We start from the raw sequence: 22,702 nt of genomic DNA, 5'->3' as shown, positions 1-22,702 counted from the left end.
AAATACAAAATTTTTAAAATCTGAACAAACAATTGCATGTCTAGCTAGAGAATTTGTTTTGTCTTTCTTTTTGATGGCCAAATTGTGCTCATATATCCTGCGTTTTAAACTTCTTACAGTTTTTCCATTGTAGTAACTTTCGCAGGACATACATGTAGCAATATATACAACATATTCACTGTTGCAGTTATAATAATTTCTTGCCCAAACCTTTTTTCCTAGGTGCAGACAATGCACCTGGATTAAATGAAACTAAATTTAAAATATTTTTTATATGTATATATTTTATTTTTTTGTACATAACATTTTTCATATATTTAAAGTAATATATTTTACACCGTTAGGAAATACATATGTATTCTTTTTAATTTTCATTTTCACTAGAACCAATTTGATGTAATTTCCTGTATTTAATTAGAAATAAGGTATAAAAAGGAAGCTTGGGTAGGGCAATGTGTGTTTTTTTTTTTTTCTGAAGAGGTTCACAAAATAAAAAGTGGAAGAAAGCGCTAAATATACTGTCATAGTGTGGTTTTGGATTTGTGCAACAGGACTGTTTTTTATCTGTGGTTCGTTTTGAGTTTAAAAAAGTTTTGACATAGAGATTACATTCTCCAACCAAAAAGGAGGTAAGAGAATGTGGTTTTGCAAATCACAGCGCTATCTACCTGACACTTCTTCTGGAGACGGAACCCTCTGTAGTGTGGGGGTAACTTTTTTTTTTTAATGGATGTTGTCCTAGGGGCAGAGGTGGTCCACAAAATCAAGGCTACAGGGGACCATTCTCTAAAGTCTTTCCAGCACTCATGAACTGTTGCCCTACTGCCGCACTCTGTAGGCAGTCAAGGGGTGTTTATCCCTGTATCCGACAACCTCGACATTCATCACTCAAGACAAATGGGTGCAGAGGATCATCACCAGAGGCTACTTCATTCCTTTTTCACTCTTTCCCTAACAGCCTCAAAAATACTTCCTGAAATACCACCTCTTCAAAGGAAAGCTGCCACTTCAGAAATAGAAAAGCTCTTAAACAACAGAATCATGCAAGAGGTCCCACCAGACCAGAGAGTATCTGGAATTTTCTCAAGGTTCTTTTTGCTGCCAAAGAAAAACTGGGACCCAAGACCAATTTTAGACCTAAATCACTTCTACAAATTTGTAGAAAAGCCCAAATTCTGGATAGTCACAGCACAGTCTCTTCCTTTGCTAAGAAAAAAATGACTGACTGTGCTCAATAAAGCTTCAGGATGCGTATTACACAAAAATGGACAGATGCTCCAGAAAGTATGCCAGTCATTTTGCTTCTGGCTGAGCACCAGTCATTTTGCTTCTGGCTGGGTGCCAGTTATTTTTAGTTCAGAGCTCTGCCCTTTGGTCTCGCCACTAACCCAGGTATTAACAAAATGAATGGCAGTAGTAGCCGCTCATTTCTGACTCTAGGGGTTCCTAGTGTTCCCTTATTTGGCTCATTACTGCTCCTACAATGGATCTACTCATGCACACCAGAGACTGCTTATTCTATTTATGTGCAGACCTGGGGATCACAGTGAACCTACAAAAATCCAAGCTTCATTCAATTCAGTCCTTGGAGTTCATTGGGCACTGTTGGCTTAAATCCTCAAATAGCAAAGCTTCCCCAAACGAGAATAATTTCACTTCAACAAGCTCTAGCTGCTTTGTCCGATCAGAAGCCGGCAGCAAGAATAATTTGTCTCCTGGTTTCCATAGCAGCTTCCATCACACTAGTTCCCTTGGCAAGATGTTATATGCAGGTGCTTCAGTGGACTCTGGCTGGCAGTTCAGTGGTCATTTAGAAAATAGTCCATGTCTTTTTGTATACCTAATGAAGAAGATTTACAAGATGCATACAGTGGTGGCTGGAATCACCACATTAATGGCAAGAGCATCTGTTCATTCTGCCCTCTCCACAAGCCATGGTGACCACTGACTCTCTTCCCACTTGGGTTGGGGGTGGCTTTACATGGGGAAAGACCGTTCAAAGTACGAGGTCCAATCAGAGACGAGTCTACACATCGGTGTATTGGAGATGAGAGCAGTTCTTGTATCATTGCAGGTCTGTCAGGACTCTCTCACCTTGGATGTGATATCTGTCCAGACAACAACATGGCAGTTGTTTGCTACATTAACAAACAGGAAGAACCCAGATCTTCCCAGTTATATTAAGGGGCCATGAGAGTGTCATAAAAGGTGATGGCTTTTCATTCCTTTCTAATAGCAATGCATATTCTAGGGAAATCCAGTGTTCTATTGGGCAGGTTGTGCAAGTTTGTCATTCTCACTCATGAGTGTTCTCTGTCTAGTAGTCACAGAGCAAATCTTCTGCCATTGAGGCTGACCTTGCTGCAGTTGGTGTTGTGGGAAGATGCAAAGAAATTGCAGCAAGTTCTTCACTCTGATCTCTCCTGTGGGGGTCACAGAGAGATGCTCTGACCACAATTGGCCCTCCAGAGATTCCTTTTATGCTTTTTCTTCCAACACCTTTGATCCATAAATTTCTACAGAAAGCATTGGCAAAGATTATAGTTATCCCTCTAGCCCCCTAATGGCTTTAACAAGTGTGTTTTTCCCTTAATCTGGCCACATCTACTACACCCTTCGTGGGTCCTGGGGTCAGATCCATATCTGTCACCCATCGGGTCGCCTCACCAGAACATTCTGTCCTTTTAAGTTGATCACATGTTTTTTCCAATTCCTGTGATGGTTAGACTGTTCAGGTTTCCTTCCTCACTTGCTCATATCCTAACATCTTCCAAGAAACCTACACGTAAAGTTTACAAAAACAAATGGAAAAGATTTGCTTTATGGGCAATTGAAAATAGTGTTGACTCTTTGTTTTTTGTTTTGTTTTTTTTTTTCTGCCACCCTTCTGGCAATTTTGGATTTTTGTCCATCTTTTTCAAAACATAGCCAGCTATTCCACTGTCAAGGTACAGTTGGCAGCCATATTGTGTTTTCACATTGTGTAAGAGCTGCTAAAGGTGTATGATTCCTACCAATCTCTTTCTCACAAGAACTTTCTGCTATGCCCTCTGCTTAGAGATCCAGTTCCTCCCTGGGATATTACTATTTTGCTGCAAGCTTTTACTGCCTATCCTTTTGAACCTGCTGCCAAAGTTGACCTTAAGTTTTCATTATGGAAAAAAGTCTTACTCTTGATTGTGGTTACTTTTGCCAGTAGAGCTTCTGAACTTTCATGCCTTATCTTCAAAAGCTCCCTACCTGTTTTTTTCCACAAGTACAGTGTGAATCTTAAAACCAATCCTTTTCTTCCAAAGGTGTCTTCTGAATCATTTGTCAGTCTGTCCATAAGTCTTGTGTTCTTCCCAAAATTTTCAAGTAAGGGTGAATATACTTTACATTTGCTGGATGTTCACAGTGTGTTGCATTTTACTTGCATCAGGTGAAACCCTTGAAAAAATGATCATTTGTTTTTCCTTCTCGTCTACCAAGTTGGGGAAAAGGAATATCCAAAGTCACTCTCTCAATCCCATTGGCTATCTCTGTGCAAATTGTCTACTATCAAAGAGGTTTCTTTACCTACAATTCCAAAGGCTCATTCCACTAGGTCTTTGACTTCATCTTTAATCCTCTTTTCTGGAGTGGCATTTGATGTCTATGCTGCTGCTACCTGAGCCAAGGTTCACACTTTTTTATAAACTGAATATTCAGTCCAGATCAAGAGCTTTCTTTAGTTCAGCTGGGCTCCAAAATATCCATCCTAGGAGCCACCCAAATGTTAAGTCACTGGGGACTTTGTCCCATATTTTGAGGAACAGGCAGAAAAGTCATCAGATTTGAATGTTCTGTACTCACCATAAGGATAGAGCTGTGTTGTCTCTTTCCATCTTTCCTAAATTACCCACCCTCCCTTTTTCCCCTTCCATAAGTATTAGAGTATTTCACAGGATTATACATAGATGGCTCTGGCTGATTTGGCCTGGATTCCTTCAGGTTGCATTTTCATTGTTATATGCGTTTGTCCTCTGGTTTTCTTTACCTTTTGTATTCCTTTTCCTTTTTCCCTTCTTGCAGGCAGTCTCAATCTGAGATAGCTCGTTCTATATAAAGGGATTATGAGTAAGGGGAGGAGCCTGATCCAAAGCTTGTAAGTGGCTGAAGTTGGGTCAGAGACCAACACAGTGGGGAAGGATGGAAGCAAGACAACACAGATGTATTGTTATGGTGAGTACATAACTTTCATTTTTATATATTCGTACATTATTGTCCTCCTTCTACCTTGATTAAGTGTTGAATGATGAAATTAACCTTTTCATGTTCAAGTAAATAAATAGTACAGAAAATGTTGTGCATTTTTTTTCCAAGAAGGAAGTGTAAATGGATGGCAAGATGCTTTTGTCAAGAATATTCTTTTCTTGCTCATCAGAAGTTAAGTTCCAGTTTCAAATGGCATACCTGTCTTATCCTTGTATGTTACTGGATTTCTTTTTGTATGGATGAAATGAACTTTCATAGCATGGAGAACTTCTCTACCGCTTAGCTCAAGAGCCAATGTCAAAGCCAAAAAAATAATTGGTACAAAACCCCAAATTCGGGACGTTCTAAATATTGTTCTTGTATATTTAGAAATATGATTTTGCATTAGCATATGTTTTTTGAAAGATTTGAAATCCTGAAACTGCAAATCCTAAAACTGCAATTATATGTCATTTACTGACTGCAGTCCTCAACAGTTTGCTGGAAAACCACACATTTTATGAGGAACACAGCAAAAGTATGATGCAAACTATGGGACATTTTGCATAATTCTCATCAGTCCTTGATTTCACATAGAATAACTGGAAACACTGTGTGTTGTAACTTGGGTTTAACTGTTAGATCCAAAGGGTTTAAAATTAGGAAATTGGGAAGAGGAAATATAATAGGTAAGTTTTAGTAAACCGAAAATGAGTATATACAACTACATAAACTTTTGGAATGTTTAAAGTGAGGTTTTCAAAGTCGGTGCTAACATTGTTGGCAAAAGCTGTTAAGCAAACTGATTCGCCCTGTATTTGGAAAGGAGACTGAAAGCATTAAAATATGATTCGGCACTGAAACTGAATATCTAAAGCAAAGTAAAGCATCTTTGGTATAATACATTTTTAATATAAATGGGAGCAGACAATCGGATATTTGAGCAGATGGATTTGCATACAGATTTTTGATAGAATTAATAAAGGAATTTGGGAAATCGAATTTATGCATAATGGCAAAGAGAAAAGCATAATGAACCCCATCAGGTTTTTGAGGTATCAACTGCCAGCCCAAGATACGTAGTTTGTTTTCATGAGAGATCAGTCCATAGTAATTGCTTAGTCAGAAGTTTGAGATTTTGTGAGTTCTGTTAGAAAAGGTGATAAGATAGTAGGTACATTACTTTTAAATGGCAGATAGTAGGTACATTACTTTTAAATGGCTAACCAAACCCAAGGCATATAGCTTAATTGTTTGTTTTAGTGAAGGCTGTAGGTCTGTCTGTCTGTAGTTTGAAGGATCTAAACTGTCTTCTGTTGCAGACTGGTTAGGATGTAAATTCAGTTGTCTGGATTGTAGTTAAATTTAAGCAAATATTGGCAAGAGTGTTACCATTTTTTATTTGTTTTTAAAAACATGCAAATATATTGGTGTCCAGTGTCCTTATTTGGTGTGTGATTTTTGTGTAACGTAAAAGACAAATTGGATTTCTTTAGGAAGTTGTTATAAGGTATATGTGGCAAAGGGAGAGTGAACTGAGAGTCTTTAAAATGGTGACTCTGGCTGAGAGGGAGAGAATATATTATCACAAATATTGTGTAAATTTTGGATAAAAGCGTTTAAAATGATCAGAGTAGGTAATGCAGTTGCCCAGATTTTATGGCAGTGATGCTTTAAAAAGGTTTATGTATTTGGATGATGTTTGTAAGCAATTTTGAGATTTGAGCACACTTTTTTGAGTAAATGGCTGTCTGGGTATTAAGGCTCCTATATAGGAACCTATAATTCAAAGTGGAAAGGGATGGTGATGAAATGGGGGGGGGGGCTCAAACAAGGAGAGACTGGGATTTTTGATACAGATCCTTAAGGAGAATAACAGTAACCATGCAGAATATTATATTTATAAAGTAGTAGAAAGTATTCTAAGAACTAACCCAACATGGGAATGGAGAAAGGCGATCCTACCGATAGGGATGACTGCAGTTAGGGATACAGACAATAGGCAAGAGGAGGATGGAATTTATTGGAGAAAACTGGTAAAATAAGCACTGTATTGGGAACCTATAATTAGAGAGGGAAAGGTAATAGAATGGGAAGATTCCAAGAATTGATTTGGACTGCAGGATAGAGATTGGCTTCCCTATCAAAGATTGATGTAGCAGTATAGTCAAAGAGAAAAAAATAGGGGCATCCTAAGCGAAAGACCAGCACCGGTAGAGTCTAGAACAGAAGCTGCTGTTAAAGGAATAATTAGTAGAGCATATACGAAATATTGCATGATAACTATAAGAATGAATTCGAGGAGGTTAGAAAGGATTAAGAAGAGATTGGATAAGCAAGTCAAAGAAACAATGAAGGAATATATGCATGCCTCCCAACTATGCAACAAAGTCTAGAAGGTTTAGAATCTTTGTTTGGAAGTGTTTTACGTAGGTGTTTTTATACCCGAAAAAGACTCCAAAAATTTTTCCTCCGATAGTTGGCAAATGTTGGAGGCGTGTGTAATGGGGAAGAAACTGGGAACTGGGAACATATTTTCTGGGCCTGTAATGAATTGGCAGACTTTTTTTAAGATTCCCTGCAGACTGCTGTGTCAGAGATACTGGGTGAACCAACTAGTGCAACTACGGAAATTAATTTTTGAGCTATGATACAGAATTGGAATTGCCTAGACATAGGCCTTGCTGAGTCTAATTATGGTGGCTGCCAAAAAGAAATTACTAGAAATGGAAATCAAAGTCTAAACCAACTTTACTATAAGTAGTGAATGTAGGAACAGACAAAAACAACTGGAATTGGGATCTTTAAAAAAAGGTAAGGTAGGAACAAATTGCATAGGAAAAAATGGGAATTGTGGGAACAGTACATGCAGAGGAGGAGCAAGGTTTAAAAGAAGGCAGGAACTATGTAATGTTTGACAATGACTGGATAGATTATAAGTTATGTATAATGTTTTCAAGTACAATTATGTCAACATTGTGGTGTATAATGTTTGCAACTAAAATGGTATGCCTATGGTTTGTTTTCATTTATAGAAATGCATGATTGTCTATGTAATGTGATGATAATTTAAAAAAACCACATGGCAACTTCTGGAGTTGCAGCAAGCAAAAATGCTTAGAGCCGAAGCTGCATTCTTGTACTAGCACTAGCTGACTGTAAGCACTACCACTTTAGATGGCATGAATGAAAGCTGTACCAGCAAAACTGGTGACATATACCAGCTAATGGATCAGTAGCTGGCAGACTGAGTTGGTAGAGGTAAGGTGTGTTAGTTATATGTATCGCCCACAAACAGCACTGTGACAAGGCAGACGTACAGTTAATATAAAAGTAATCAAATTGTTAAGTTTATATTTATAAACATTAAGCATCATATATATTCCTCTATACCATATAAGCAATCCAACATTACATTTTTCAATTCCTGCCTTCTCTTAAATCTCATTCCTCCTCCAAAACACTTTTCAGTGTGTATTGTTCCCACAGTTTCCATTTTTACTATGTAATTGACTCTACCCTTTTCTAAACAGCCATTTCCTGTTATTTTATCTCTGTTACAATATTTACTGCTACAAGAATTGTTGATTTATACTCCTTTTTTCTTCCATTTTTTTCTAGTAGTTTTTTTACAGCCACCATAGTTAAACTTAACAAGGCCTCTATCCCAGCTCAAAAACCTAATTTCCTTAGTTACACTTGTTTGCCCAGTATTCCTGACGGACCACTCTCTGTAGGAAATTTTTAGTCTGAGGTACCCCTTTTTTCCACAAATCAGTGGCATCTCCAGCAGGTATGGCAAGCCACTTAAATGGAAAATAAAACACAAATTGCCCCAACAACTCTACCAATTTATTAGAATACTTATAATGCAAGCTCTCATTCCTGTTACACCTCCAACATTTGTCGTCTAGCTGAGAAATTTTCTTTGGAGTCTGCTTGGCTTATAAAAGTACCTATTCAAACACTTCCAAGCAAAAATACTAAATCTTCTAAACTTTGTTTCAAATTTAGGAGCCGTACATGTCATCCCATTGTGTGTGGTTTTTATCTGATCCCTCTTCCCAGTTTTTTCTGATATCCTCTCATTCCTATAGCTAGCATGCAGTTTTTTGCATACCTTTCTAATTATCCTTTTTTTTAAGAGAAGTATCTGTTCTACACGCAACTAAAAACTCAACCAGTGCATGTCTTTCACTTAGGATTCCCCTAGCTACTCTATAAATCCCTGTTAGGGAAGGAGATCTCTATAGCCTGCACTCCAAATGTCTTCTTGGCCTCTTCCAGTTCTAATAACTTTCCCTCTCTGAGACTCGCACAGACACTGGAACAACATGCAAACTTCAGACAATGATCAGAGGTCAGGATTGAACCCTAGACTCTAAAGCTGAAGCAGAGTTCATACAGTGAGACAGCATGTTGCCATAGCATAGCATGTATGCTTTGTCCTCATGTTTAAGGAGCTTTTAAATCTTGTGGATGCTTCTGGAGATGGTAGATGATAGTTGAGATGATCTGTAAAGATGTCTGAAAGGTATTGTGTTTGGGTCCTCCACTCTCTCACATCCGGGACGAAACTTGCTCACAGCTCAAGAGTGAGCATTTAGTCTCTGTCTTGTGAAGACCAATCTCTCTAAAGATGAGTGAAAAATGCAGTGGTTTCATTTTTATCTGACCTGCTCAGTGTGATAAGACTGGCCACTAATACGCAATTGCACTGCCATTTGTTAGTCTACTTGGTGTATTACTGATGACGAGTTCTGGCAGATAGAGTTGTCTTCTGTAAGATTTGGCCAGATGGCCTTCTGATTAATTGTGCAAAGTTGTGGTCTACAAAGCATGGCATAACCTCAGGCACATGTCTGCTTGGTACTAATATATATTTTGCTGTCTCTAAGCAATTTAAAATGTTTGTGGTTAAATTGGTGTTTTGGATGTACAGGAATAGTTAAGATAACAGCGTACATCAGAGTGCCTGTTGTGTGCCCCCCCCCCGATAGGCCGCTATTACTAACACTCATTTAGGTCATTTGTTAGGGAGCCATGAGAGCCCGACTTTCCCAGGTTGGTTGCTAGCACTACAGCCAATTTGTTTCCGCCCAGCAGTTAACTCAGCTCTCCATTCCCCATCCGGCATCTGATGATGGGGAGAGAAGGCTTCATTCAGTAACACTTGGCACTCTATGTGGTGAGCCAAGCCACCTCCCCTCCCCAGGGTGGGAGATTTAGGATTTAAATTTCTACTCAACCACCCATTGCTGCCATCCTCCCTGGCAAGCTGCTACAGGCACCTGAGCCATTAATTGAACTGTAATCACTTATGCTGTATCAGGACTTTATCTTTGAATGCCACAAAGCTGGCTCAGACTACCCACTGCATTATCACCATTTTCTTCCAAGTGTTATGCATTTTGTACACTGCATCCATATGTATAGTTTGCTGTCATTTATGTTTACTTACTTGCCATACTTGTTTGGAGCTGAAAGAGTGAATTTTCTTATGCAGAAGTAAAATGGACAGGCTTCCGTAAGAGGTTTGTACTCTTTACTTGTGTGTGTGTGTGTGTGTATATATATATATATATATATATATATATATATATATATATATAAATATATATATATATAAGTGGAGCTTTGTGGTAGTTCACCGGCTGACTGCCCATGAGAATACATGATAAATGGATTTTTGAGAAGAAAGACTAACCATTCAGAACATGTTCCTTTTTAGACCATAGTAACTACAACTCTACCTCACTGCATTTGCTAGATGTAGTAACCAAAATTTCATTTGGGGACTAGGATGTAGTGACACCTTTTTGCATAACATGAAAAAAAAAATTGCATGGCCATTACTTTTGAAGCACAAAATAAGGAGGACCATCACTGGCAGGTAAGTGCAAGCTAGTGGTGCATTTCAGGCAAAGCACACTTGCAGTACAATAGTTTGTAAACTAATTTCCTAACACACTTTTTTAGTTGTCCGGGATGTAGTGACCATCACTAAGGAAGAGACGGATGGCATGTAAGGATCTGTCATGATTTTAAAAACATATGTACTATTTAACATGTATAATGCTGGGTGCGAAATCTTAACTATGTCAAGACAAAAATGTAAGTGTTTGGCATCTGTGTTGGCTGCCTGTTATTAATACTTGAAAATGTTGTCGAACACTCTGAAAATCTGGGCCATTGTCAAACATAACTTGTATTTTAAAAATGTTTTGTTTGAAATAGCTGTTGGACAGCATACTTTGTTTTGCATCATAAACAGAATATTAAATTAATGCTAATGAAAAAGGAAAGCAGAAGTGTGACTTTGGAGGGGCATGGACTTGTTAAGCATTCAGAGTACTTTGGCTTATTTGATTTGTAGTCATATTCTTCTACTGACTTTTGTCTTTGCAGATTATTATACATCTAAGTGACAGCAGGATCTTGACAACTGAATAAAAATGTCTCAAGCTACAAAGAGAAAACATGTGGTCAAGGAGGTGATGGAAGACTACATGGTACCTTCTGGGCAGCAGCAGATAGTCAGAGTAAGTGTGTCCAAACACACAAGTTAAAATTTAAAAGCACCATTTCTCCAGTGTTCATCAACTATAGTAGCTGTTTTTTTGCTGCAGTTATTCATTGTTTTCCCCTCAACTACAGGTACTTGGTAGTCCTGGAAATAATCTGCATGAAGTCATAACTGCTAAAGGGGAAAAGTTCTTGGTGAGCATGCCCACCAAGTTTCGTAAAAACATCTGGATCAAAAGAGGTAACAGTGGATCTTGGAGTAGACATCTTGTAATGTCATTCCTTTTATTTATTTATTTATTTATTTATTTATTTATTGTTTATTGCATTGTTGGTTTTATTGTACTTTATGAAGTGTGCATGTTTGGTATCTAAGGAAAGACATTTAGAATAATTTTAACTCATTTTATCTGATGTTGTGCTTACCCCCTGTTCTTTTAAGGGCCAGTTATCTGGAATGTGATTCTAGTAACTCAGATTATGGGTCATATTTTTAGAGCTACTAGTACATTTGTGACCGGGGGTGGAGCCCTAAGAAACAAAATGGGTAGATGTGTGCTTGTGTAATGTAGTTATATATGGGCGCACTTAAAATAGATGCGGCATCCAAATGTCAATGTCGCTAATGCTGTCGCAGAAATATTGAAAATAAACCAACAAAAAAATTACCCTGAAGTTTGTATGCCATGAGAAATTCTCTCTGAGCATGCAGCAATAAAACTTTTTTGCAACTGGGGACATCCCAACATCCCTTGCTAAATGTATATTCTAACTCTAAGATTGCACAATACTGGGGAAAGGGCATTTTCCCCAACCACAATAATATTGTGATCTTGCACAGTTGAAAACCATTTTGTTTTGTTGACAAAACAGCTGTCGACTTTAAAGAAAGTCTGAGTACGTACAGCTCCAGTAAGTTTGTCTGTATAATGCATTTATGTATGTAAGTATTGTATATAAATGTATAAAAGTTTTTTATATAGTAAAACATGCATGTTATTTCCTCTTCAGTTTAATCATTGGGTGGATCTGATATGGTGTTCTTTACAGCTGCACAAGAGATTACAAACAACATGCTGCATGTATGCAAAGTTTAATTTTATATTGTAATTGAGGGATGTAGTGAAGCATTTTGGATGCATCACTCCCTGAGACTCACAAGACAGCGTATTAATGCTTTAAGCTTTTAATAAACTGTTTCCTGTATCCAAGCCTCAGGGTTTGATTCATTCCACTTGCATTTCTCTACTGTGTGAATCTGAGCGATTCACTTAACCAGACAATGCTCCAAGGTCACCCTTGAAAAGGGATTTTTGCATCCAGTGATCATAATCATAACCAGTTATTGAATGTTATTATTCCTCTCTCTCTCTGATATCCAGACTTGATTGAACGAATGTCTGCTTAGATGTGATTTGTTTGGTTTGAAGGGTTATGTACGACAGCATAAAGAAAGACCAAGTTATGAAATGTTAGTTTTTCAACATAGTATCCCCTTTTTAAAAATACACCATAGGAAAAGCATGCAAAGGAACTGACATAATTTCAAGTTTAGTTCTGAAAGTCTGTTGTCTGCCGGATGAAAGAACTCTAACTTTTGTACTTTTATTAAAAAAAAATATTCATCTTACTAGTAGTTTGCTGGCTGCCAATTTTTTTTGGAAAATTGCCAAGTTGTGCACGCCTTTTGGTTTATTGGTTATGTTTTTTGCATGTTTGCCATCATTTGGTTAAAAACATCCTAGATGGCCATTTTTCCCAATTACGGTCTGCCTTTTACTGATCAGTGAAAGTAAATGGCAGTTTTATCATAACCGTTGATCATTCATTAATATAACTTGAAGAATTATGTACATATTTTGGAGTAACAGGCTGGCTTGGATTAGTAGGGCCATAATTTCATCATGATCAGGCCTATAGGGTTATATGCAGAAAGTAACATTTTTTTTGTTTGGGGGAGCAGGCAGTGTGTAAAAACATGGGGTAGTTAACTCGTTCACTGTTACATGATCATTTGATATGGCTTGTCATGGATGGACATGACTGTGTTGGAGAGCAACTGGTTAAATTTATATTCAAGTGCCCATGTATTTATTTTACCCTCATCACATTTTGACATCAAAAAGTACACAGAAAGTAGCTATGGGAATAGGCACCTGTGTATTAAAATGCATAACCATTGCTGTCACCACAGTTAAAGTAATCAGGCTTGATTTATGAGTGGTATGAATGTGTGCATGTCTGAAGTAGGGATGTGTGTTAAAAAAAATAATCATAATAAATTTGATTTGTGTGCAGTTTGTGTGATCCGTGAAAGAATGTGTAACCTTTTATAAGGGATGCATCCTTTTTGGGATGGTATGTATGCAGAGGGATCAACAGATGTAAAACTGGTGATGTTCTTCGTTTTCCATTGCTGCAGTCCTTACTATTGGGTATAGTCCGCATCCAGTCGGCCCGAATACCAGAGTATAAGGCTGGCGTCGGTCAGGCGCGTTAGACTGGCGATCGAGTCGTCAGGTACTATAATCTGACGCCGCGCATATCCTCAGTCTTTTTGCGCGTTTTTATGGGTCCGATGCAGAAGCAGTTTTGCGAGTGCAGGTTGGCGTTCTGAAATATTTCGAAACGGTTTTTGACAAACGGAGTTTCTGGCCGAATCAGAGTTGGCTAAGTACCCGTTGGGAACATTTTTTTTTTTCTTGCCTCAGTATTTAACCGGATGTCAGAAAAGTGAATAACTGTATTTCTTGTGGAAACAAATACCTCATAGGGATTACCATACATTGTGTATACCTTGTTTAGGGCCTGAGCACGGCGTTGTTGGTTGCCGCTCTTGTGCTAGGTTTAACAAACGCACTATTAAGAGGAGGTTAGACTGTGCCAGATTAGTGTTTGGGGGATGCTCCGGCGCCCGCTTCGAAAGAAAGGACAAAAAAACAGCAGCTCTAGGGTTGATGAACCGCAGTCCCGGACGTCGGTTCTTTAGGAGGCTCAGTGGAGCCAGAGGTTTTGCGGGAGTTTCTATGGAGTCTCAGGCAGAAACTTTACTGTTACAGGATGTACCCTCTCAGGAGGCAGGCCAGGCTGGGGGCTTCTCAGGTAACTATTCTTCCTCTCTTCCCAAAGTAGTTAGAGCCTCTCCTTCTGTTGCCAAAACTTCTTTAGAGGTAGGCCAAGTTCAGCTTCAGTAGGGCTTCTCCTAGCATTGGGTTCTGTACCTAGAAACATATGCTTACAATGGCAGAAGATTTAATTACTATGATTAGAGGTTCTATGGGCCCTCCTGATAAGAGGCCTAGGGTGGAACCAGAGTTTGACAGTTTTGAACAGGGTTCAGGGGCTTCTGAGTCTTCTGCGGAAGATTTGCAGGAGTATCCTCATTTTCTGATTCTGATGTGGATGATGCCACTCCTTGACTTCTCCTCCTGAGGATTTTTCATTTTCAGAGACTCTGCATTCCATGAGGGAGCACTTTAAATGGGAAGGCCAGGATTACTCTGATTCCAGGAAGAGGCTTAGGGAATTCCTGTTTTTACCCCAGCATAGGCCCTTAGCTATACCTCCGGTGTTGAATGTGGTGGAAGATGTTTTTGCAGAGGCTTCCCTGACCCCTGATTCTTTGCCTCCTGCTCCTGTTAAACCTGATAGGTACTATAGGGTGCCCGAAGCTCATAAGTATTTGTTTAAGAGTCCTACCAGAAACTGTTTCTCAGGGGCCTAAAGGTTAAGGCCTCTGTGGTTAAAATCCTGTTGGATAGGTGGGGTAAGAAAGTGTATACTTCTTCCACTCTAGCCATGAGGCGTTGAATTGTCAGTTTCACATGCTGAAATATCAAAATTATCTCCTTTCACAATTGAAATCTAAGGTGGATGCTTTGGCGGAAGGTATTGATTGTATAAGATTGCTGGATTTAGTTTATGTGTCTGAACAAGTGGGCAAGCATTCTTTGCAATGTGGTTTTGATGCTGTGCAGGCCTCCTCGAGGGTGGCTGCCACTAGTTCTGTTCTTCGCAGGCATGCCTGGTTGAGGGATCAAAATTTGGCTAAGCATGTTAAGACAAGGATTTTGGATGCTCCTTTACAGTCTGATGTGTTGTTTGGTTCACCTGTGGAAGCAGTTTTAAAGAAAATGGAGGACAAAGCTAAGTCTATGCAAACTGTTAAAGATTTTTGCAGGTACAGCCACCGAAGTTTAGTAGAAATTGGCCTGCTAAGGGGTGGACATATCCTGCTTATGATTCCCAGTCTAGGGTAGGTCTAGGCGTGGTAGGGCAGGGCTCAAGGTTCTTTTAGGCCTAGAACAGGGGTTCACCTGCTCAGACTTCTGGTGAGGGCAGGGTCAGTCCTTCTCGTAAACAGACCCAATGACCTGCCTTTCAGCTGCCAGTAGATTCGTCTGGCAGCTCCTTTGGGAGGACGACTGTCTCTTTTCAAAAAAAATTGGGATTTAATTACTCAAGACAGATGGGTGTTGGACATCATTCACCACGGTTACAGATTTTATTTCCATACAATGCCCCTTTCAAAGGCATGCCAGACGTTCCTCCTCCACAAAAAAAAAAGGCTCACAAGCAAGTTTCTCAGTTACTCCAAATGGGGGGCCATTCAGCCAGTCCCTGTATCAGAAAGGGGCCTAGATTTTTTTCTCTCATGTTCCTAGTACCAAAGAAGGGGAACACGTGGAGACCGATTTTGGATTTATCTCTCCTCAACACTTATCTGGACATTCCCAAGTTCAAGATGTTGACGTTACAACAGCTTTTACCCCTGGGCAAAGATCACTGGATGGTAACTTTAGATCTCAAGGAAGCTTACCTTCATGTGCATATCATGCTAAGTTACAGGAAGTATCTGCCGCTTCAAGCTGGCGATTCTCATTATCAGCTCTTTGCATTGCCCTTTGTATTATTTACTGCCCCAGAGTATTCACAAGGTTCTGGCTCCAGTGATAGCTTACTCACCAGGCAACAAGGTTCATTTATCCTTATCTTAGGCGACTGCCTGATTCTGGCTCAGAAAAAGGAAGACCTTCTACAGCATCTGGAATATGTTATAGCAGTGCTAAGATGCCTAGGGTATTCTGTGAACGAAATAAAGTCCAGTCTAGTACCCTCTCAAGACATGTGCTTTCTGGGTGTGAGACTGAATACAGCAGCCCAGATGGCCTTTTAACCCCGGACAAACAAAAGAGTCTATCACTTTACTTCCATCAACTATCTCATCAGTCCATGCTGACTGCAAAGACAGTCCTTCAAGCATTAGGGTTCATGGCATCTTGTATTCTGGTGCTTCCCAATGCCAAACTGCATATGAGGAAGTTACAATGGTATCTCAAAATGTATGGACACAGCACTGCCAGGATTTAGACACTGTCATTCAAATAATACCTTGCCTTCAAAGAGAATTTTTGTGGTGGGCTCAGAATGTCACCTAAACAAGGGACTCTCTGTGACCCGGCCTTTTAACGACAGATGCCCTCGGATTGCGGGAGCTCATCTAAATGGAAGTGGATACAAGACAAGTGGCCTGCCAGACTACAGCATCTACATATCAACATGAAGGAGATGTTAGCAGTCCAGTTCATTACTGGCTTTCCAGGAGTTACTTCTTCCAGGGCAGGTGTTGATTCTAACAGACAACACAACTGTCATGTGGTACATCAACAAACAAGGGGAACACATTCTTATCCTCTATGCAGGCAAGCAATGATTTTATGGGAGACTGCTTGCACCTAACTCTTCAGGCAAGGTTTCTGCAGATGTGTTAAGCAGACAAATCATGGATCCCCACGGTGTGCTGGATCTTCATGTATTTCAGAAATTGACAGTGTCATGGGAACTCCAGACATAGATCTGTTCGCTTCTCCACTAAACCACCAGCTGCCACAGTTTTGCACAAAGGGGTTTCATCACACAGCTTGGAAAGTGGATGCTCTGTCTTTCAGTTGGACAAACCTTCATGTGTATGCCTTTCCACCTCTGCCTCTTCTTCCAAAGGTACTGTTAAAGGTCAGACAGGACAGGCCAAGGATGATTTTGATAGCTCCAGATTGGCCTCGGCAACACTGGTACCCACTACTACGGAGTCTGGTAAGAAGCCTCCATGGCCTTTACCTTTGATTCCCACATCTGTTATCCCAGAAGGACGGTCATCTGCTCAATGTCAAGCTTCGCTCTCTTCATCTGACAGCCTGGCATATTCTGTGTTGAAACACAGCAGGTCTCAACTTCCTCAACAAGTTTTAAATGTGATTATGGAGGCTAGAAGACCTAGTACAAGGAAAGTGTACGCAGGAAAATGGAAGAGATTTTTATTTTGGAGTAAAGCAAAGAATTTGAGATTTCTGAGAGCCTAATTTGAGTATGGCTCTTCAATATCTTACTGAGTTACTGGACAAGGGTCTGTCCTTCTCTTCCATTAAGATTCATGCTGCAGCAATCTCCGCTCACTATGATTGTGACCCACCATTGTTTTATCCTTTGTTCAAGCAGTTTCTTAGAGGCAAAAGAATATAAGACCCCCAAGCAGCTCCTACTCCTGCTTGGGATCTCAATTTTGTGTTGGAAAAACTTACTCAACCTTTTTTTTGAGCCTGCTACTGCTGAATTGAAATATTTGTCATGGAAGACTGCTTTTTGTTGGCTATTACTTCTGCAAGAAGGGTGTCTGAGTTGCAGGCCCTTATGGCAGTCGAGGCCCTTTTGATTTTCCATAAGGATAGGGTATCATTACGATACTAATCTTCCTTTATGCCTAAGGTGGTTTCTAGTGTGGCTTTAAACCAAACTATTCATTTGCCTACTTTTTATGCAGACCCCCAAAATAAAGGGGAAAAGATTTTTATTACTTTAGATGTACACAGGAGCAATTCGTTATACAGCAGAGCAGACTATTTTTTTTTTTAGGCAGTCTCAGCAGTTGTTTGTTTTTTTTTTTTGAGTTAAGGGCAAGCCTGTGTGTGTCAAAAAAAACTTTTTCTAGGATGGGCTTTTTTTGCATTTGCATTTTGTTATTCCCATCATGGCAAGGGAGTTCCAGCTGGGATTAGGACTCATTCCACTAGGGCTACTGCCACTTCAACAGCACTTCTACGGGGGGTGGCAACTAAGGATATTTTGGAAGCAGCTACTTGGGTTCAGTGCATACTTTCTCTAAGCATTATCACCTTCCTATCTATTCTAAGTCTAGGGCTGGTTTTGCCACAGCTGTTTTGCAAGGCATGTTGTCAGCTCCTGCTTCTTTATGATTTGCCAGCCTCCCTTACCTCTGCTTTGGGATTCTACCCAATAGTAAGGACTGCAGCAATGGAAAACGAAAAAAACGTACAGTTTTGTACCTACCATAAATGTAGATGTTGATTCCATTGCTGCAGTCAACTCTCCCTCCCCTCCCCTCTGTGTTTAGGGGTGGTTGTGTAGGTGAGTTTACATGCTTATATTTTTGTATATATTGTTCGTGTTTTGGTGCAGGTATTTTGGGCCTTGTCTTTTAGGGTCTTCTGACATCTGGGGCAAGAAAAGACTGAGACTGGACTGCAGCAATGGAATCCTCGAACATCTACATTTATGGTAGGTACAAAACTGTACTTTTGTGGCATTTTTTCTAAGTACAATGAAGACACAAAAAAATCAGTGGATAGGAAACTGTTTGGCATGGCTTAGAAACTGTTGTAGCTCAGAAATAGGAGGAAGACATAAGTCTGTGCTTTTGCTTTCAAATTGTTGCTTTCGTTTTGAAGTTTGCAACATCCCTGCTACAGGGATTTTTTAATCTTGGTTCCCAGCACACAAACCATTTTTTTCAGTCTGATTAGAGTACATATTTCATAATTTTAATTTCAGTAAATGGGTTTGATTTTCCTAACATAAACTAAAATACTGTATTTTTCCATTAAAATGTTTTCCAGCATTTGAAGTATTGGTACAGAAAAAAATAACTGGAAACTGTGATATGACACGCACAAACAACATGCAGCTTTTCCATTACCTCAATACTTGGAAGCACAGCCTTGATGTAGTTGTTAACTGAATATCCAGGTTTCTTGTATTTTATATTAAAAAAAAAAACCTGCTGGAAAATATGACCGAGTTAAAGCTTATGACAAGAGTCCACTAGTTAAGCTCAAATGGCTATTACAGTATGCTGCTAAACTACTATAGTGCAGTTCCATTATGAGTGGATATATATTGTGTGAATACAGGATATGCCCAGAATATAAAATCTGATAGAGGTCTAATCTCTTCAACAGCAGGACTGATATTGCAAGCATAGTACTATTCAGCTGATAACTGTTTTCAGGCTAACTGGAGCCCTTTCCTTTTCCCTTTTAGGTACCTGTGGTGCATAGTCTGTCTCAGTCTTATTTGCCTCACTTCGTTTGGTCAAGAAAAATGTCCTGTATAGCTTTCTAATGGTAGTATAGATCTAAGGTCACCCCAAGCAGAACAGTATGTTTTATTATCTGTGTACAGGAAAAACATAATTGCCCAGTTTTATGGGGGGGGAGCAAAAAAAAACTGTGCAGAAAAGGGGAAAATCTGTACTGTCCTCTACAATGATGTTTGTCCATGGTCCTGAATCACCCACGATACCCTTGTCTTCTACAGCTGAAGGATCAAATAAAACATTTTAAGAATCATCCAAAGTCGACTTTGCAAGATGGCCGCACACTGATTAACAACTTAACTTCAGCTCTTCCAGTGTGAAAAAACCCTGAAAGACAAGGTACATGAATTGTCACTTTTAGTAAATTCAGTCACTAGCTAGTATGTACATTGCCTGGATGTCAGCAAGGAAGAAACGAAGCGAGCCTGAAAGAACATTTGCTTGAAAAATTGAAGAGAAAACACCAACTGGGAAGAGTCCTGCAGCTGTTCAGTAAAAACACAGTTCAACCCCAGCTCTCTGACATTACTTCCAGCAGTCTAGAGGAAGAAAACAAGTCAAATGTGCTCAGAGTTTATTAAAATAAGCAAAACACTGAAGGAGTATATCAACTCAAAAGGCTGGAAAAAAGGAAGAGGCTTTAAACAGGTATTCAGATGAGCTGATAAAACTGCAAAAGTCAGAGGTCAAAATGAAGAAAAAGCTGCCTGAGTACAAGACTGTTCAAGAAGAGACGTTTCAAAAAATGGTAGAATTAAAGGACAGAGCATGTAGGGAAAATCTGAGATTTTCTGCTGTACCAGCGAAATTAGAAAGAACTTCAACTATATTCATTTTATTAAGGCATAAATGAGCAGGTCAACTGGACTGGTATTCCACAGCAGGAATTGTTATTTGAAAGGGCACACCATGTGTATGCTGCAAATATGGCAGTGAGAAAGCAGACACGACTTGTATTAAAGATGCAAATCTACCAGCGGAGTTGATCCTGACAAAACTGTGGCAAAAGGGCAGAATATTATGAGTCCATAAAGTGTTTTGGAAAATGATTATTCATTGTACACAAGGCAGAGGAGAAAGACATTTATTTCAGCAATCGGGGAATGTGAAGAGGCAGGTGTGAGATTCAAACTGCAGTATCCAGCCATCTTCAGAATATCTTTTCTAGGAGGATCACAATCAGTTTTTATGCAGAGCAGGGTAAGGTGGAAATACAAAAGTTTGTCCAACAAAAGGTGAGCCATCAAGCAGGAGGGGACTCTGTGTGCTATTTATCAGAAGAATGGAAAAGCAGAGAGACTTTGGAACAGTGGAAAAGGTTCACCAGCAAAGGAAAATGCTTACAAGACAAAAAAGCACAAGGGTTGACTAGAAAAATTGTGAATACCTTGGAAATGACCCAGAATCTGGAGTTGGGGGATGGAGATGAGCAGGAAGAAGACCAGTAACATGGAAACTAGTGAATAAATGTAAGGCTCCCTTGGATTTGTGAAATACAGCTGTATAAGAAAAAGTGGAAAGAGTGGACTCTTTGTTAAACTTGTGGAAAACTGAAATGTATTTGTCTCCGTTTTTGTAATTTAATGTTTGGAGGCACATAGAGGGGAGGGAAGAGGAAGAAGGGTAATCTACAATTAAAACTTTTTTTTTTCTAACTATATTTGTATTAAACTTTACTGTAAAAAATGCAATTTTATATGTGAAAATAATTTTTAGGTGCTCTTGTATGTGTGGTAAAGATGCTAAAGTAACTAGATATCCTTTTCTGTTTTTATTAAGAAATGTAGACATTATAATGAAAAAAGGGTAGACGAGACATTATAATGAAAAAAGGGTAGATGAAAGCATGTTTAAGTTAATAGGCTGTAATCTTGGGTTGTTGAGGTGGAGGATGAGGTGCAAAAGTATAGGGATCATAATACATGTATGTATGTTTTCTTCTACTTTTATAGGTGAATGTCTGGATTAAGATCCTTTGCTTAATCCAAAAACAAATTTAAGTGGAAACAAGTAAATAAGAGAACACTGAATATAATAGTTTTCCTTTTAGCAATAACTGTTTTAGCTTGCAGTTAGGACTACATTTTTTTTCTTGCATTTCCACGGAGACAAGCTGATAATAGGTCAATAAAAAGCCAGAACATTGGTTTCTTCAAGGCTAAAGGTTAATGCTTGCAAGTTGTTTTTCACATCTGGAGGGAAATAAAGATTAAAATAAAATACAGACCTCAATTAGTGTAAGTAGAAGCATAAGCAGTAGCATGCATCTTAACGTAAAACTGAGGTTTGCAGCTGTCGATTTCAGACAGTTGTTCCTAGGATTAAACTACATTATTTGAAGATGAGTATAATTTTTGTGTTTGTTTTAAGTTAACAGGTTGTGGGAGTGTTCTGATGTGTTTCATGTTTTGTTTGATGGTTTTCATTAAAACAAAACATCTTGCAAAACGTGGGATGGGTTTCAGTGTTGATAAGAAAAAAATGTATAAAGGATTAACCTGCCAAGCATTAGTGGGTGCATGTGTCATGAAAGCTGGAAATAGACATTTAGAAAAGCTGTCATATATAATAGGTGGGAATAATGACTTATCGTAATGGCATCACTTTCCATAAAGTGGTCTTGTTGCTGCATTGCAACACTTCCCATATTATCTTGGAATGTGAATAGACTCTCCGGCATAGACAAAAAGGAAAAACATAATTATATTGAGAAATGCAGATTGCAAATAGCAATACTACAGGAGACACATTTGGAAAGAACCAAGCATGTGAATTTGATAAACAGTTTCAGGATGGATACTCAGCAGAATATCAGGGACAAAGAAAGAGGAGTACCTGAATTGCTAGAGGAGCTCCAATAGTGATGGAACAGGAACAAAGATAGTGGCAGATCTGTGGTAGTAAAGGGCTACTGGCAAGGGATGAGGATTATGCTGGTATGGTTTTCTGTCCCACCTAAAACTGTTATGGAGCTTAAATTCAGGGAGAAATCCACTTTCAGCAGGAAATATTACTTAAGTTGGGAACTGGAATTTGATTTGCATTAATGAGGATGTATCTGGGGGCCTAGAAGGGAAAATATGACGGAGCTGGATAGATTTCTGAAGAAATTTATGAAAATATTTGATATGAAAGACCTGAATCGGTAGTAGGAACTTGAAGAGAATTTACATATTCTCCAGGGTACAATAACTGGGCTAGTCTAGACAAATTATATTTCACAGGATCATGTGCATTTAATTGAACTTTGCACATCCAGTAACTGTTTCAGACCATGCACCAATAATTACTAAGATAAAAATATAAAGTAATGAAGTAAAGATGAGACACTGCTTCCCTACGTACCTGTTAAAAAAGAGCAATTTTAGGAATGGGTAGTGGAAAATATTCAGGACTTATTTGCAAAGATAGAAAGTACTCTAGAAGTTATAACTAGTAAGTGGGATAAATGAAAGTGGACTTTAAAAATGGGCTAGAAATTTTGAGATGTGGTTAAGAAGTGACTAATTCTTTAGTGGACTGACGAAGGTTATAGTATTACAGAATAAAGGAAATCTCGTAGAATAAAGAGGT

General features: G+C 39.0%; 1 protein-coding gene across 2 annotated transcripts in view; it reads left to right on the top strand.

Annotated features, from left to right (window-relative positions):
- Positions 1–22,702, top strand: part of EIF1AD (eukaryotic translation initiation factor 1A domain containing) — a 210,727-nt gene that overhangs the window by 54,234 nt on the left and 133,791 nt on the right. The window contains exons 1-3 of one of the 2 annotated variants that reach the window (XM_044073789.1): positions 4,097–4,203; positions 10,624–10,757; positions 10,873–10,981. In XM_044073789.1, the coding sequence (XP_043929724.1) occupies positions 10,671–10,757; positions 10,873–10,981 (196 nt within the window). In that variant the 5' untranslated portion in view covers positions 4,097–4,203; positions 10,624–10,670. Of the gene's footprint in view, positions 1–4,096; positions 4,204–10,623; positions 10,758–10,872; positions 10,982–22,702 lie in introns of those variants that run through there. The other variant, XM_044073788.1, reaches the window with a different exon arrangement.

This window comes from Protopterus annectens, chromosome 6.part0, assembly GCF_019279795.1.
Source record: "Protopterus annectens isolate FY-2018-M chromosome 6.part0, PAN1.0, whole genome shotgun sequence".
Taxonomy (NCBI): domain Eukaryota; kingdom Metazoa; phylum Chordata; order Ceratodontiformes; family Protopteridae; genus Protopterus; species Protopterus annectens.
Note: the sequence above shows the minus strand (reverse complement) of the source record. Positions and strands in the feature narration are given on the sequence as shown.